This window comes from Planococcus citri, chromosome 1, assembly GCF_950023065.1.
Source record: "Planococcus citri chromosome 1, ihPlaCitr1.1, whole genome shotgun sequence".
Taxonomy (NCBI): domain Eukaryota; kingdom Metazoa; phylum Arthropoda; class Insecta; order Hemiptera; family Pseudococcidae; genus Planococcus; species Planococcus citri.
Window position 1 is genome coordinate 53,658,658 of NC_088677.1, and position 15,918 is coordinate 53,674,575.

At 33.3% G+C, this 15,918-nt stretch overlaps 1 protein-coding gene across 2 annotated transcripts; it reads right to left on the bottom strand.

The window, feature by feature from the left end:
• Positions 1-281: 281 nt before the first annotated feature.
• LOC135832743 (neuroglian-like) lies at positions 282-9,502 on the bottom strand. Of its 2 annotated transcripts, XM_065346189.1 has the most exons (13): positions 9,485-9,502; positions 9,207-9,380; positions 6,503-6,765; positions 6,119-6,246; positions 5,648-5,841; positions 4,501-4,664; positions 4,268-4,417; positions 3,418-3,608; positions 3,020-3,319; positions 2,721-2,913; positions 2,444-2,547; positions 1,916-2,102; positions 282-1,372 (listed from the first exon to the last, which is right to left on the bottom strand). In XM_065346189.1, exons 3-13 carry the CDS (start codon positions 6,700-6,702, stop codon positions 1,240-1,242), a joined length of 1,944 nt encoding a protein of 647 aa, XP_065202261.1. In that variant the 5' UTR covers positions 6,703-6,765; positions 9,207-9,380; positions 9,485-9,502; the 3' UTR covers positions 282-1,239. The 2 variants fall into 2 exon arrangements, with proteins under 2 accessions (XP_065202261.1, XP_065202260.1); XM_065346188.1 differs by lacking the exon at positions 9,485-9,502 and having other exon boundaries at positions 9,207-9,469.
• Between the last annotated feature and the right edge of the window lie 6,416 nt (positions 9,503-15,918).

Genomic DNA, 15,918 nt, shown 5'->3' on the forward strand with positions numbered 1-15,918 from the left:
GTAGATGACTAAAAATTACCCATCTTGATGATTTCAACTTCTTTCATATCACCGTTTTCTACTTCTATTTCTGATACGTTTCCAATTTAAAAAAATTCATGATTCGAAATTCAATTTACACACGGGTCTTTTTCATTTTCCGAATTGATGAGCGATAGTTTCAAAATATTCTAGATCTTTTGCTTTAAAAAGCTCTATAAAAAGAACCCAAATGAAATTTAACATTTACAATTTACCTACCTACATTTCTTGAAATCAATTAATAAGTGAAAACTCGGATAGAAAAATTCTAGTCAAATTGTATTACAAAACATTATACATACTTATTTTCTAACTTAAGTTGGTACGTAAAAAATGTAATAGTGATGAGTACAAATTTGTACAATATAAAATGATAAAAAATCTCACATTTACTTAAATAAGATCACATTTGTCAGGTAATAATAATAAATTTAAAAAAGGAGGAAAAGAAAGAAAGAGAGAAATAATAAAAAAGAAGAAAAAACTTATAAAGTACTTATAGGTAGAAAGAAAATGACAGTCCACTGACTAGACCAAAATGATTTGTACGAGAAGATGGAAAGAACCCGACTTCATTTTAAGAATGCGGAAAATCCGTGTATAATTATGTATGTAGGTATAGGAAACTGCATACCAGCTCTTTTCATGTGAAGCGACGCATTACACTTTCTTACAGTCGTAGATCTGGGGACTACAGGTACACGCATTTACAAAAACAAAAATTGAAATGCTTGAAGTACATACTTACATATTATGTACTTAAAAAATTTTAAATTAGCACATAATTACATGCATTATTAAACCTAAACTGTACAAAAACAAAACGAATGAGATACCATAATGCTTATTCTAATTTGAACTTGGAGGGTCAATGTACTTATCTTATGAAATATTTGAAATAAATGCGGTTTTATTTCAATTTTTGTCGCATTCACTTTTTCTCGAATAGTTTTCATGCACACACTGATAATGCATACTAACCTCGTACTTAATCTCTAATTTTAAAAACAACAAGAATTTTCGATTTTCGCTCGTGATAACATTTGTTTACCTACTTACAACAAATGAAAATCTTGTCATGGCTATACCAACTGAGAGAAAAAAAAGAAAATTTTCAATAAGTTGAAAATACTTAATCCATATGGTACACAACAGATATGAATTATTCCAAAAATCACTTCAATTCGATGCAAAAGTATCTACAAATTCATTCAAGCTCTAGTGGGTAGGTTCCATCTCTACTGTAACGCATCCATTTCGAGAATTACCACTTCCGTCTCTCGTACTTTCATTTGTTTTACGTACACGATTCAGAGTAGCAGCATTAGGTGCTGGCATCAAGGCTTCATTCCTATTGACAGAAAAATAAGATGTAACGAGAGTGTTGTAAATATTCCAACAATATGTAAATATTCAATAATAAGGTGAATAACTATGTAATAAAAATGTATAGTAAAAAGAAAACATGTCTTGAATATTTGACCAAATTCAATTGAGGAATCCATTTTGAATATGGAAAATCTTATGCTTAATTTGAAATTTCTGCTTTATAAAAGAAGGGATTCTTCACATTAGGGTACGTAAAATTTCTTTTCGACCTAAGTATTTGAATATTAGCGTACATTTAGGTAAGGTAAAATGCCCAAACGTCACGTTTGTTCACTCAATTTTATTCTTAAAATTCACGTTTTAGATTTTGAGGGTTGCATTTTGGCTGGTACATATCTACTCGTACTGTACTTCCGAACAATATTTTTAAGCACAAGTTTTTTATGATACCATTCGACCACTCCTTTACAAAAAATCCACTTTCAAGACAGACCTCATAAGTAAGAAAACGCGAGCACTGGCTGTTCCTAAGATAGGTAATATTCTGTGATTAAAACCAACTTACGTTTCATCTGTAATTCCGTTTTGAGCTGCGGCTTTTTCTCGTTTTTTCACCTCGTATTTTCCGTCGACACGATAATTTTTGTCGTATATGCACCAACCTCCAATTGCGATTGCAGCCAATAGTAATGCAAGTAATACCAAAATTAGAGGTAACCAGTTAGATTCCGATTCAGGTTTGGAATCAGGTTCTGCATCAAGATCGTTAAAATGAGAATTAAATTAAATTGAGGAGCTCATTGCAAAAGTAGCCCTTGTCACATGAACCTATGCAATCTCCAAAGCTCTCCCTTGAGCGTACCCAGTATCATGAATGTAAACTCTATAAAGCAATTCCTCTCAGGGCTACTCAGGGTAGACTAACTTGACGGTCATTTCATCATTACAACATGATCTCCGCAGTTGGCAATAGGTGCAATCGAGTAAAACGTGTCTAAAAGTTCATGTGACAAGGGCTACTTTTGCAATGAGCTCCTCAATTATAGCGGTTCTGAAAAATTGTTTCACATGTGTAATGATTTGGTTTACTCACCGTCCTTAGAGATGATAACATTAATTTCTGCACAAACAGGTTCAGGGGTTATCTCATTTGTAGCCTTACACACATATTTTCCATAGTCGTTGGAACTGAAATTTCTGCAAAATGCATTAAACGCAATATTAGTATCACCGTAATATCTTTCATTCTTTTTTTCATTAGGCGTTATTTTCAAAAGTCCAAATGATATGTTAGGTACCTAATTACCTATATAGAATTTGTAAAATGATTAGGTTTGAAGCATTTTAATGCATACCTATTACCAACTTACCTAATAGTTAATGTTTTTCCATCATCTGAAATGGTATAATCGTCACCACTTATTATTACTTCATCCCCTTTCATGAATGTAATGTTAGGAGAAGGAACGCCCTCCACAGGGCACGTCCAGTTGAAAGGCTCGTTAAGTTGAGCTGGAAAAGTTTGGTTTGCTTTGCTTTCATCGTTGATTGTAACTTTCTCAGCTGAAGAATAACAAACAGAAACGCATTGACATTGCGAAAAATTAAATAAGATATTCGTAACGGGCCTAATCAATAAGTGTAAGTAGGAGCTGTTCGTCAATTTTACCAGGTTTTGTAAAAAGGTATGCTTCTTTATACACATATCCGTAAGTATTTGAGGCGTTACAGCCGTAATTTCCAACATGAATGTCAGTCACATTATTAATTCGAAGAGTGGATTTTCCGTACTCAGAGTCTATTAGGCTGTCTGCGTTGAAAGGCCATTCAGACATGGGCATGCCGTTGAAAATCCATGTTAAGTTTAAACCAAAATTTAAATCTCCGTCTGCGGCGGTGCAGGAAAATTTTGCAGATCCATTTACGTAAGTAGTCTGTTCTCGAGGTGTTTCGATGAAATATGGCTTGCCTGAAAACAACGTGTTCCACAGGTATTCAAACTCAATGAACAAAAATAAAATTTCAATTAGGTAAAGTAATCGTAAAATATGGGATCGCTGTGCTCACCAATTTTTACAGAAAATTCATTCGTCTCAAAATGTGTTCCGTTATTTTTGTGCACTTTACAAGTGTAATTTCCAGCGTCTTCAGGTCTGAATGAGAATATTTTAACAGCGCTTCCAGATTCCTCTACGAGAGTGTTATCTTTAGATTTCAATTCTTCACCATCTTTCTCCCATAAAATGACAGGAAGTGGGCTATAAATAAGTGTGAATTACAAATTAATAAATTCGTAGTTACTATAGCAGGTATTGGGTAATAAGTACACATTACTGATCGGGGTACTGAATAAAAATCACTTAATTATTATTAATCTCGGCCATAAAGTCGAATTTGTTTTTCCCCTCAATTCTTTTGATGTTTTTGAGAAAGAAATATTTTTAAAAGGCGAATCATTTTTTCGAAAATGTGCCCTCTTAGAAGACCCATATTTTCCATACAGAGGTAAGGTTACCTCCAGAATTAAAATGTTTTATGGGCGACATTCCAACTCAAAATGAAGGTCTCCAGTTCTCCGCTGAATTTAGTTGAAATCACCGACTTTTTTCTTCTTCGCGATTCACCTTACGTTAGATGTACCTACTCACCTTGCCATAAAAGAATAAAATAGGTACCTAATCAAAGATTCTTAATTTCGCTGAAATTGCACAACTTATATATTTTACTGACAGTCGCTCAGATACATAATAAGTATGTAAAATTGAACTGATTTGAATTGAGTGGTAACCTACTTAATGCAAATTATCTGTCGTCATTGTGAAATGTAGGCTTACGCGTATACCTAAGTACATCATAGGTCAACTCCAATATAAATGTAGGTACATAAAGCAGTGATATGTAGTAATGATAAACTTACTTTCCCCCATACACGCAGAACAACTTCACCCTGGCACCTTTTTCAGCAGTTAGATTTCTTTGGGTCACGAATCGCTTTACAGGATCGGTATCAGGAACGTCTTTATCGGATGATTTCTGTACTTTTAACACCGTTTCACAAATTTCCTTCCTATTAAGGGTAACAGAATAAGTTTTTTCGTCAGTCAGCACCCCTGTGCATTCGTAATAACGGATCCAAGATCTAGCACGTACTTTCGTCCAGGAATGAAATAATAGTACTTTCCGAGTAACTCGCTATTATTCTCGGAATCATGGATTTGTGAAATTCTTGAAAACCACAAACTACCATCTGGTATTTGAATTATCTGAGGTTCTTTGAAGGTTTCTTGAGGTCGATTCACAGTTGAATGTATAGGCTGTTGAGTGAGAAAGATTCACAATGTTACTATAATTGAATGTCATGATGTCAAAAAATCTAAGTTAGTGGATGTCCTTAGATTAATTATACTTATTTATATAAGGTTAAGATTGTAGTTGGTGCTAATCTCTAGATACGCCTTTTTTTAGTGCAGGATATTTATTTGTTGTAGGCAACCAGGAACAATTGTCATAAAAATGAGGTTTTTGGTTATTTTGTGGAAAAGGGCCCATACTTTATCACATATTGAAAAACTTTCCCGATCTATTCCCGATTTCAACAACCAAATCGTTTTTTCGAGACTCCAAAAGTACAAAGTAGGTATAAGATGGCTGTTTGTTTTTGATTTTTTGCTCATATTTTGTCAAGATACAAAGTTCGCTCGCAATTATACGTGGATTTTGATGGGAGTAATTGGGAACGCGAGTTTTTCAAAAACCTAATTAGGTAAATCTTTGAAAAATTAAATTAATGCAGCGCACTACTATAAAATTCAAAAATATTACAAAAATATTACAAAAAACAAACCGATAATTTTGTTTTAGATGAGTACCTTACCTATTACGACAGTTGAAAATTGAAAAATTGACCAAAAACAAGAAAATTACAACAAAAAAAAATGCAGAAAACTGCTCAAAATAAAAAAATTGTAAATTACAGTCATCGTAGAGATATTTTTGGTGATTTTTAGCCGTCAACTCTTTTTGGGAGAGGAGGGAGAGGGAGGGCTAGCAGAAAATTAGTTGCATTGTCAAATATGTATGTACATATGTACTTACCTACACCAGATTATCGAAAAACATCGTGTCCCCCCTCCCCCTTTACCACGTATTGAGAACATTTTTTTAATCAGTTCCACGAGTCATGCAAAAACTTCTCACCACTCTTGTATGTTTGTAGCACTGAATTAATGCATTGAACATAATTTTTATAGGTAGGTAGCTAGGTAGTAGGTACATACATAAATGTTCTGGTGCTTACTTTTCGAACCCAGTAATTGTTTTCATCGTCCACTAAGTCCTGTGGAAGTTCGCAGGTCAGATTAAATGGCTGTCCTTCGATGGCATATAATGTCTGTGTTTCAGTAATCTTTTTAGGTATTTCAATGAACCTGACGTCAGTAGAATTGGACATCATAACACCGACTCCATTCGAGACAAAACATTGATAGCGACCTATAAAATGCAAATTATCTTAAGTTTTCAATTGTAGGTAGGCTATCTACCTATAATACAAGTAAAAGTACCTAGATACCTATATAAATATTCAGCTCATGGCATATGCAATTAGGTATACGCAAGTAATTGTGGAACGTTGCAATATTATTCAGCATAAGAGCAACCAGAGGAATTTTTTGTGGAGGGTATCATATTTTTTGTTTCAGTTAAATCATTGAATATTTGAAATTTTTATTTACGAGGTGCTAGTAAGTATAGGTATAATTAAGCTTACCAGCATTCTTTTTCTTAGCGCTTGCTATATTTAAGCCGAATTTATGGTCAGTCGGGGAATATTCCAAACTGATGCCTGAAGTAATATTTACACCATTTTTAGTCCACCAAGAGCCCCAAACCGTATTTCTGAAAACAAAAAAGTCGATAAGTACACGTGTAAGAGCAAAGAATAGTGTACACCTTATTTTCTTTCGCTTGTTTGCAGTGTTCAAGTTTGCATAAAAATAAATTTGATCACTGTATGTACTCGTATCTACGTATCTATTAGAATAGCAATGAAATAATCGCTCAAAATTGGTAGTGTTTCAAGCACTGTTTCCTGTCGAGTTCTTGCAAAAAAAAAAATCAATGAGCATATTTTTTCATCTCTAGAATTACTTACTCATTTGACGTGTCTTGCCCTTTGGCAAGACAGGGGAGGGATATAGTTGTATCTTCGTAATAAGTGTAAACTTCATCTTCTGGTCCATATTCTAAAACGGGGGGCGTAAGTTTTTTCTCTCCGTTCGTTTTACCGTCTTGTCCCAAATTCGAATTCACCATTACCAACAGGTAGAAAAGTAAAGCAAATCCTTTCGTCATTTTAAGATTCAACCTTGTCACTTTCTAAGAAAAGCGAAAAACTTTCGCTATGAGAACGGGTTCCTGAAACGAATAAATCATTAACACATTGACTAATTATCACAATAAATTCGAGAAAAAAGGCAACTACGTAAAACATGACGTAACCGAAATTCCTACAATTTCGATCGTTGAAAATTATAATTAATCGAGATATATGTACCTATGTGTAGGTAGATTCACATAGTCATAACGATAACGTACGAAAATACGTTGATAAAATTAATTGTAATATTATCAGTTAATTACTAATACCATGTACATACGATGGCTAAATTAAATTTTCGTTGGATGCATCGAGTTGATTTTTATACGCTATTTTGGGAAATTTCTAAAGTTCAATTCGTAATTGATTACGAAGAAATTAGTCTGATCGGCAAGTACGTATATTTTTACTCAAAAGCCCCACCTCGAGAAAAATTCTTCACACCTCTCCATTCAACTTTCTGTTTCAATTTCCAATGCAAAATTAGAGTAAGCGAGGTAAGCGGTAAGTAAGTACTCGTGTTTCATTTCTAAATAGGTGTACGTGTAGCTAAGTAGGTATCTATGAATACAGGGTGCCCAGAAATATCGAGTACCCCTAAGAAAGTTTTTCATTAAAAAAATAAGTTGGCAACGTGAAATAGATGCATATGATTGGTGGAATGTTTTCTCTCCAGTCCAACAACCAATCATGTGCTATCATTATTATCATTCACTGTGACCAACCCAAGTATATTAGTAGAAAACTTTTTTAGGGGTACTCGATATTTCTGGGCACCCTGTATTGAATAATTCCTATTTTAATCAGATCTGTGGTTTTTTTTTGTTTTTTTTGACGCATTTTCAATTCTATTCGCAAAAACTGAGATCCAAAAACTTCGATCGTGGGTCTACGTCGCATAAATTTTGCTGGATGATTTTTTCATATCTCATAGACTGATTGGTAACTCGAAAGTGATATTTTTTAAATTTTTGAATGAACATCCTGGAGGAGTATTCACTCTTCATACACGTGTGAAAAGAGTTAGGATGTACCTACGAGTACTCTTTATTTTCTCTGCAGCAAACATTTTTTCAAGAAACGGTTCAAAGAAACTGCGACTTATCACTACTTTTCGCAGTTTTCGCCAATAAAAATGATTCAACTTCCGAACCGTGTATCATAGAAAGAGAATTTATAGAAAAATGAGTAAGTGTATACTAAGTATATTGTACACAAGTAAGTATGCTATTCGTAGAATAAATTTATCACGCGACGTGCGATGAATAAGAATGACGTCATCGCAGTACTTATGCTCTAATTGTAAAATGAACAGGAATTCCCTCTCATTATGATTCAACAGCTGTTTGATGAAATTAATAAATAATCATCCCCCTGAAATGAAAAACTTCTGATACAGGGTGCCCAGAAATATCGTGAACCCCTAAAAAAGTTTTCTGCTAAATGTTTCGGTTGATCACATAAATGATAATAATGACACTTAGCACATGATTGGTTGTTAGACTGAGGTGATAACATTCCACCAATCATATGCATCTACTTCACGTTGCCGACCTATATTTTTTGTAAAAAACTTTCTTCGGGGTTCACGATATTTCTGGGCACCTTGTAGATATGTCAAGAAAATGGAATGTATGTACCAAGTACCTATTTTCGAAAAAGATGGTCCCAAAACGGCTCACACGACTATATTTTTATAGTCATGGTGCACTTTTTCGTTTATATACTTATACTTAGGTAATGCTTATTGCAATTTTCATTGATTTAATTTTGAAAAAAAGTGCTAGGTACTGCATTTAGGCTATTTACAGGGCAGCTACATGGGAACCTGAACCTATATGGCGACAAATTCGAATTTTTAAGACGAGCAATAATTATTTTAAATAGAAAATTCTTTGTCCTAGAAATGATAAATCTTGCTCAGACCCACTTTAACAATTTCGGATAACGTCGACCAATCATAGTAAGTTCGAAAAATCGTTTATAAGTAAGTACTTCGTATTATTCATTAGGTTGTATCGGATACTCTATTACGACTTACGAGTACAATGTATGGTACGGATTATAAAGTAAAACACGTTGAATAATTCAGTTCATGGGGTAATTAGGTAGGTATATCACAAACATAAAATAACTGCACATTGACGAACATGTACATTGATGTAGCTGTTCACAAAATGATTGTTCAACTGTTAAATTTCAACAACGACGAGTAAAAACCCTAATCAAATGAAACTTTCAACAAAAAAAAACGAAAATAAATTATTTCTACCGAACTTTAAACATGCAGCCATTAGCCTAGATCGACTCGGCTGGCCCACATACTTACCTTACTGATACATCCGAATCACTATAACCACATGATTTTTTATACAAAAGGCATGTTCGCCGGTTCAAAAAAAATCGAGACGTTTCAATATCTAGTAGGTAGAGGTACATAAGTATATTCTAACACAATGATAAAAAAAAATTGTCTCACCTTCAACCACGTTTCTGTAGTAAAATAACACCGCACAAAAATACTTAATTATTTCAATTCACCGCGAATAATTAGATATTAGATAACACAACGCGATCGTTCGCAAAATATCACCACAGTAGCGCTTATAGCTAACAAACGAGCACACCCAGCTTACCGAATGCTATTCAATGACTGAAAAAGTGAAAAAATATCAGACAGAAGTGAAGTTCTTTACACAGCTTATCAGTTCAAGGGAAAACCACGCTTGTTGCAGTACTGTCTATACTTATACGTACGTCTTTGCTAACGCCCGTGCTCGCTCCGCAACCACTACTCAGTTCCGACTGACTCATCGTGTCACTCGTCCAATATGTTGGAATACCCCGTCTCCTTCCTAATAAGTATCTCAATCGCACATTACAATGTACGCAACTACATAGTGTGCAGAAAATAAGTACAAACTTACAAAGTAGGCACAATTAGCTAATATGTATGTATGTATGTATGTACATATGAATGCCATTTCCATACATAGGAATAGGGTAGGTGCCTACTTGGTAGGTTGGTTAGATTGTGCACAACGATTTTTTATTATTATTTTTAGATGATGAGATGAAAAAACCAATCTGTAAATAGCATCGAACTTTATCAACGTAATGTAATTATGAATTATAATCGCGATTGATAACCTTTAGAAAATTTGAAGCGATAGCGAAATGCCGAGTTGACGAGAGAGCCAGCTAAGCCAGCTGCAAGGTCAAAGCGTAGGGAAAGCATTTTCAGCATTTTTGTCTGCATTATGTCACAAATCACAAATATTACTCAACTCGATAGGCATAAATTCGATGAAATTTAAACGAAAAGGTGTCAACTTTAACATGGGTACTACGTACATATAAGATAATTAATACACGTGCTTTCGTACCACGAGATCTTCGAATCATACTTACTGGGGTACTGGGATGGTATTGGTAACGAATCATCGACAATGCTATAAAATTCACGGCTCAATGTGTGGTATGCGTGTACTGTGTAATGTACCACTAAATTGTAAATGCCGAAAAAATTGTACAAACTATACTAGCATGCATTTCTATTCCAAGTGTGTAGGACTGTAGAGTGTAGGTTAGGTTTGGGCTTACTTTACTACTTAAGATCAAGTGGCGAGACCTTGAACAAACATATAAAAAACCTGTTTAGTGCGAAAATGAAATAAAATATAATATGACAACGAGATGTGTGTTTGTAATGTAATTGTGTTTGTGTACAGTCTGTCGCGAAACTATGTATTATGTAAGTTTCATCGCCAATTCGCCATTCGACTAAATTTTCGACAGTTGAAATCTATTTTTATTTTATTCTGAAGAAAAAGAGCAGGTTTTTTTCATAGAAGTAATGAAAATGAAGAGGAGACCAGAATTTTGAGAATAACATGCGTACATAATATCTGTGGAATTTTAAGATGTACCTATACGATTAGGTAGCAATAGGTACTTCTAGCAACGTATCTACTACACGTGATTAAGTACTTGGAAAAATTCGGGAAAAAAATCAAGTGAGTATTGGGTAGGTACTTTCTGAAAAGATTTTTCTTGATAATACGTTTCATCTTTTTCAGACGTTCTGTAATATTTTTACCATGAAAGAAACACATCATTTTTTTTTTTTTTTTGTTTCCAGGAGTCTTATGAATAAACTTTTAAGAAAAACTCAATCGTGTGGGTAATAAGTTTATCGGATTAGAGCAGTGTCGTGCTAGAGATACCTAGGTATTATTTTCTATGATTTTTTGAAAGTTGTAAAAATACGAGAGCAGATTCAGGTATCAATGTATTTTAATACCTTGACATCGTCTATTTTAGGCAATATTTGTGATCTGTCACGAGAAAACCAACCTAGTGTCCAAAACGTAAATTTTGCAGGAAGGGGATTTGAAGTTTTGACTCTACATATGTATCAGGTGATCTAAAATTTGTAGGTCCGTGAAACTTGCACCATTTTTGGCCCCTATGAGTGCCAACATAACCCGATATTTTTTTTTCAGAATCATCACATTCAAGGTTGCCAAGTCCAATAATCAAAATTTCCCAAAATCAATTTTTTCAACTTTTTCGAATTTTTTGCCAAAAATGTTGCAAAAATTACCCGAGTATAAAATTATTAATGACGAATAAGTTATTATTATTGAATTTATCGCGTTTCTTAACAAATTTGTTCAAGGTGAAAAGAGTTGATTTTTCCAGCTCAAGCCTTACTCAAGTTTTAAATATGGCACAAATCCTCCAAATGTGAGCCGATTGTTCCAAAAATTTGCGTTTTGACTCCCCAGAACATACCTTTCAAGAAAATCAAAAAAAAAAATTTCAACTTTTACTGTAATTGCTCTATTTTTTTGAACTCAGATTTTAGGGTCAAGAGAATTGTTCGCGAACGTTTCAACCCCCACAGTCGGATTCAGCACTCTAAGTACTACTAATATCCACCATAAAAAAGATATCGATTTTTTGGACACTAAGCTAGTTTTCTCGTGACAGATCACATTTATTTAAATCAATATTTGCATATGAAAATTCTCAGTAAAAAATTAAAAATGGTCAATAATTTACATATTATAGTATTATACTGAATAGAATGGGGGTAATATTTTTTGCACGACAAAACAGAGCGTTAGAAATGATGAAGTTCCACGCCATGAAGCCCGACAGTAAAGTATTTATGAACAAGGAACAACTACGATTCAATGTAACGAGATAAGCAGTATTCACGCCAAAATAATTTCATACACGACAGAACATTATCACTTATCAGTTCAATTACAGTTATATTTTGTACAAATTTCGACAAAAAATCAACTGAAGGTTTCTTTTTAAAAAAATTGAGTGAAATTGTAACTCAGCAGAAAAGAACCAAATTAGTCCAAGCGAATCGAGGGAAAAAGCTTACTTGTTAGGAAAAAAATAAGAATTATGAGGAATGATCGGCGATTTTGCCGGCAAATGAACGCCCATGTGAAAAAATACCATTGGTTTTCATAGAGAAACCAATGGTACAAAACCATATAGTATTTTCGGACACATTTACCAATGGTATTTTACCAATGGTTCAAAACCATTCCTTTTAAAAACTGGAGTTTTCTTCATTTCTATGTACCAAAATAGTCAAAAATTGATAAAATGCACTTTCCCAGTAAAATGAAGCACTAAAATTCCATTTTGAAAATTTTCCAAAATGAAAAAATTTGTGCCCCTGGTAGGGTTCGACCCCACGTCCTCTGCATTTCACACATTTACCATTAGTTTTACCTTCCGCTCTACCCACTCGACCACCTCGCTCCATGAAGAAAGGGGCAATTTTTGAATTTACATGCATGTTAAAATTGAACTTAGAAATTTCTTGTATAGAACAAACTTCATCAATTTATTTATTCAACACAAATTTAAAAATTTCGGAGAAAATCAAATAATTTCTACAGAATAATTTCATTCTAATAATACCATTTTGATAATTTTTTTGTAATTTTGAAGACATTTTTACATTATTTTAGGCATTTTTTGAGAGAATTTTCCTCAAATTTTGTATTTTCTTCACCAACTTTGATCATTTTGAAATGTTGTCGTGGTATTTTAAGCAATCTTTTGTGAAATTTTTCAATTATCAAATCATAAACTTGGTTTTTTATTTAAAAATGCGTGATAAAATAAAAATTGTAGCTCAAAATACCACGACAACAGTTCAAAATGATCAAAATTGGTAAAAAATACAAAATTTGTGAATAATTCTCTCAAAAAAATGCTTAAAATAATGTAAAAATATCTTTAAAATTACAAAAAAATAATCAAACAGGTATCCACTTTTCTTAAGCATAATTTTATCCCATTTTCCCTGCATAAAAATAAAATTTCCAGAAAATTACTTGAAATTTTGCTTTTCTTACACTTGAAAATCTTGTTTTGCCCTCCTTTTTGAGAAAACTGCAGTTTTCCAAAATAAAACTAATGGTTTTCAAGAAACCATTGAGTTTATACCAATGGTTAATTAGAAACCTATGGTGAACCATTGGTTGAAGTTTTGAACCAATGGTTTTTACTTATGGTAAACTGATAAACCATTGGTGATTGAACAACGCATTAGTTTTTACTGTATGGTGAATGTAGGAACCATTGGTAATTTAAAAACCATTGAGTTAATACTAATGGTAAGCTTATAAACCTATGGTAAACCATAAGTATTACGAAAAAACCTATGGTATTATTGAAAACCAATGGTAAATACATGATTGTAAAAAATTTGAATTTTTGAAAACTCTGAAACTAAAATATTGTTGGAATTTCGGTATTTTCTTATCTTTCTAGAATTGCTCACAATTTCCCAAGTTTTTCCAACTTTCGCGGAACCGGGGGGGGGGCGCAAACTGCCGCCCCTTAGTCCCCCTTCGCTTCGTCCATGGAGTCAAAAGAGAAAAAATAGGTACTTACCTATGAAGAATAAAAAGTAACTGATATTGATGTCTAAAATTTTGAATTTTGATTGCCAGTACTTAATCATTTTTTTCATTCCCCCTCCCCCCCCCCCCGGATTTGTCATGTTCTTATAATTTTGATTAAAAAATTCCTCCAAGTGCTGCCAATGATCACGAGAAAATTCTGTTTTTTTTTCAATTGGTTTCGATCTAGGTACCTAATTTCACGAATGTTGAGAAAATATTAAAAATCAAATTTTTGTCAAAGGGAGAAAAAAATAGAATTTTAGCCAATTGAGCTAGAAAACTTAAATGTGTTTTTTATGTGTTTGCCCTATTTTTCAGACCACAAATTGATTGGAAGTAGTTTTGAGCTGTTCTTAATGATTGCAGAGTCTAGAAAATTGTTGGAGATTACAAATTCCGCGATATTTCGCTTGGGTAATAGCCAATAGGTACCTATGTAGAAAAATTGCAAGTGCTAAAGTTAATTTTTGGATTTTTGGCGAGAATTTAACTAAATAACCCACAGTGAGTAATTATTTCATTTTAAACCTGCCTTTTACTCGAAAACTAGCGGGTGAGGGCTGATACCTATACTTGGAGCTTATCACGAGTTTTCAATAATCTCCAGTAATTTCAAATTGGATTCTGTGGAAGGGCCAAAAATGAAGTTTAGCCTCTACAACATTGGTCTGTGCTTATTTAATGTAATTTCAGTAGTTGGTGGTTGATGTGAAGTAATGTGTCTGCCAATTCAAAAATAAATTTTTCACGTACTATAGTACCCAAGTATCATTGATGTCAAATCGTCTACCAAAAAAATGACTTTATCAGAAATGGTATTTTACAAATTGTTTATTTAATTACTTTTTTTCTTCAACTTACAACTTTTTAATTTAAATGCTACCTATTTACCTTAAGGAAATTCCCTTTGAACCACCATCTTATAGCTAATCGACAAATATCAGATAAACCAAAACTTCGGTATAAATCATCTTAAGTGGTTCGAAAAGAATGTCTTTAAGGTAAATATCATCAAAATGAAAAAGTTGAAAATTGCAGAAAACGTATTTTGGGGAAACGTTTACCGCTAAATTCAGAATAAATGAAAAGAATGATGTGCCTGCGAATTGCAAAAAAATCCAATTATTCGAGTCCATACAGCACGAATCTGCTCCAATTTTCGTAGGTAATTCCCCCGGATGGCCCCATATTCCAAGTCCACTATACCGGCACTATTGGTTAAATAAATTTTTGCCTTGGTAAATATCGTCTGGTTGCTGCTGGAACTTTTTCAGCTCGAGTACAATAAAATTTGAGTCATATTAAATTCGGGGAAAGTTTGAGTTGTGTCGTCACACCTATGCAACTAATATCATAAACGTTATCGAAATGTCATTCAAGAAAGCTGAAATGGAAATTTGTATCAGTAATTTTTTCTGTTTTATTATTATTCATGTTTATTCATTCAAAATATCAACACACATTTATTCTGACTCTGACCATTTAAGTACCTACATCAACCCAATCGTCAGCGATATTAACGTGATGCGCTTGGAAATTTTAAATGATACTAATATTCATATCAAAGAAACACTTCCGTTCAGATTTGGAAAACTTTTCTCATTGTTCGTAGTAATAATTCCGCAATATTCTGCGCAAACGAATACCACGTAAAACACCTATTCAATTTCATAGTAATCATATCGAATAGGGTACGTATACGTAATTACATATTTTATGAGTCCTTTTAAAAAAATACCTGGAATCTCATTAACGCAAAGTGAGTATACGTCGAGTGTACTTGTACAGCAACGCTTAACCAGTAAGAGTATGAGCAACGAACTTACATGAATCGAATATGTAATTTAGAAATAGTTACTGCACTACTTGGTAAAAAAAAAATGATGTGCAATGCAATGTACGTATATTCTTAACAGCCTACACTGATATAAGTAATCATTTGTGGGGTGGGACTGTAGGTATAGGTAATATAAGTATAGGCACTTGTAAGTAACTGAAAAAGTTTCAGCAAAAATAAATATAATTCTAAAATTCTTCAATCGAGGGTATCTCATGTTTGTTAATTGAGGAAAATCCGTAATCTTTGATGGGTAGTATGGGTACCAAAAAAAAATTAAAAAACAAAAAACTAAATCGCAGGTAGGCTAAGTAAAAAGCTCAACTACCCTTTGCATGATGAAGATATAGGTAGGTAGGTCTAGGTACTCAATATCCAACGTTATTCATTACCTAAAGTACAAAAAT

What these genes read in the sequence shown, in the direction of transcription:
- LOC135832743 (XM_065346189.1), bottom strand. Translation starts at nt 6,702, where the DNA reads ATGACGAAAGGATTTGCTTTACTTTTCTACCTGTTGGTAATGGTGAAT. An exon ending in CGCTAAGAAAAAGAATGCTG is followed by an intron (nt 5,842 to 6,118) that starts GTAAGCTTAATT and finishes TGCATTTTATAG; the next exon opens with GTCGCTATCAATGTTTTGTC. An exon ending in TTCTGCGTGTATGGGGGAAA is followed by an intron (nt 3,609 to 4,267) that starts GTAAGTTTATCA and finishes ACTTATTTATAG; the next exon opens with CCCACTTCCTGTCATTTTAT.